This window comes from Macaca nemestrina, chromosome 9, assembly GCF_043159975.1.
Source record: "Macaca nemestrina isolate mMacNem1 chromosome 9, mMacNem.hap1, whole genome shotgun sequence".
Classification (NCBI taxonomy): domain Eukaryota; kingdom Metazoa; phylum Chordata; class Mammalia; order Primates; family Cercopithecidae; genus Macaca; species Macaca nemestrina.
In genome coordinates this window covers 71,709,320-71,711,350 of record NC_092133.1, presented here as the reverse complement: position 1 = coordinate 71,711,350, position 2,031 = coordinate 71,709,320, and the positions used below count along the sequence as shown (strand labels likewise).

General features: G+C 39.6%; 1 protein-coding gene across 1 annotated transcript; it reads left to right on the top strand.

Annotated features, from left to right (window-relative positions):
- The first annotated feature begins 469 nt into the window (after positions 1-469).
- On the top strand, positions 470-882 carry LOC105465990 (large ribosomal subunit protein eL33). Its single transcript, XM_011714696.2, has one exon. It carries the CDS (start codon positions 515-517, stop codon positions 845-847), a length of 333 nt encoding a protein of 110 aa, XP_011712998.2. The 5' UTR covers positions 470-514; the 3' UTR covers positions 848-882.
- Positions 883-2,031: the final 1,149 nt, after the last annotated feature.

The window sequence follows — 2,031 nt, the reverse complement described above, 5'->3', positions numbered from 1 at the left end:
AGCAGTTGATAAAACTCAATATTCATTCATAATTAAAGCTCTCAATAAGTTAGGTATAGAAGGAACACATCTTAACGAATAAAAACCATAAATGACAAACGCACAGCCAACATCATACTGAACGGGAAAAGATCCTGTAAGAGCTGGAACAAGACAAGAATGCCCACTGCACCACTTCTATTCAGTATAGTACTGGAAGTCCTAAACAGGGCAATTAAGCAAGATTAAAAAAAAAAAAAAAAAAAAAAGGATATCCAAATCGGAATGGAGGAAGTCAAACTGTCCCCATTTGCGGACATCATCTTATATATAGAAAAGCTTGGCCAGGCATGGTGGGTCATACCTGTAATCCCAGCACTTTGGGAGGCAGAAGCAGGAGGATTATATGAGGCAAGGAGTTTGAGACCAGCCTGGGCAACAAAAAAAGACTCCATCTCTATTTAAAAAAAAAAAAAAAAAAATGCATCTTGGCTCCTGTGGAGGCCTGCTGGGAACGGGACTTCTAAAAGGAACTATGTCTGGAAGGCTGTGGTCCAAGGCCATTTTTGCCGGCTATAAGCGGGGTCTCCGGAACCAAAGGGAGCACACAGCTCTTCTTAAAATTGAAGGTGTTTATGCCCGAGATGAAACAGAATTCTATTTGGGCAAGAGATGCGCTTATGTATACAAAGCAAAGAACAACACAGTGACTCCAGGCGGCAAACCAAATAAAACCAGAGTCATCTGGGGAAAGGTAACTCGGGCCCATGGAAACAGTGGCATGGTTCGTGCCAAATTCCGAAGCAATCTTCCTGCTAAGGCCATTGGACACAGAATCCGAGTGATGCTGTACCCCTCAAGGATTTAAACTAACGAAAAATCAATAAATAAACGTGGATTTGTGCTCTTGTAAAAAAAAAAAAAAAAAAAAAAATGGTTTAAATTAGCTGGGTGTGGTGGTGCATGCCTGTAGTCCCAGCTACTTGGGAAGCTGAGGCAGGATGATCACTTGAGCACAGGAGATCAAGGCTGTTAGACAGCTATGATCACGCCACTGCACTCCAGCCTGGGCAACAGAGCTAAACTCTGTCTCTGTAACAAAAAAAAAAAAAAAAAAGAAAAGGAAAGATGTTGTTTTATGATAGTCTCAATAAAAAAGAGAAAAAAGACAGAAAAGAAAACCCTGAATGTGCCACCAAAAAAACTCTTAGAACAGATAAATGAATTCAGCAAAGTTGCAGGATACAAAATCAATATACAAAAATCAGTAGTGTTTCTATACACCAATAATAAACTAGCTAAGAAAGAAATTAAGAAAGCAGTCCCATTCATAATAGCTACACAAAAAATCAAACACCTAGGAATAAATTTAACCAAGAAGGTAAAAGATCTGTATGATCTTTTACTATAAAACACTGATGAAAAAAATTTAAGAGGATATTAAAAAATGGAAAGACAGGCCGAGTGCGGTGGCTCATGCCTATAATCCCAGCCCTTTGGGAGGCCGAGGCGTGTGGATCACCTGAGGTCAGGAGTTCTAGACCAGCTTGGCCAACATGGTGAAACCCTGTCTCTACTAAAAATACAAAAATTAGCTGGGTGTGGTGACATGTGCCTGTAATCCCAGGTACTCGGGAGGCTGAGGCAGGAGAATCGCTTGAACCCAGAAGGCAGAGGTTGCAGTAAGCCAAGATCGCACCATCGCACTCCAGCCTAGGGGACAAGAGCAAGACTTCGTCTCAAAAAAAAAAAAAAAAAAATGAAAAGACATTTCATATTCATGGATTGGGAGAATTAATATTGTGATAATGACCATACTACCAAAAGCAATCTACAGATTTAATGCAATCCCTCTTAAAATATCAATAACATTCTCCACGGAAACAGAAAAAAAATCCTAAAATTTGTATGGAACTGCAGAAGACCCCAAATAGCCAAAACAATCATGAACAAAAAGAACATAGCTGGAGGCATCATAATACCAGAATTCAAAATATCCTACAAAGCCATAGCAACTAAAACAGCATGGTACTGGCATAAAAACAGAAAACA

Bases quoted from the DNA above. Each gene is read 5' to 3' on its own strand.
- LOC105465990 (XM_011714696.2), top strand. From the start codon at position 515: ATGTCTGGAAGGCTGTGGTCCAAGGCCATTTTTGCCGGCTATAAGCGG.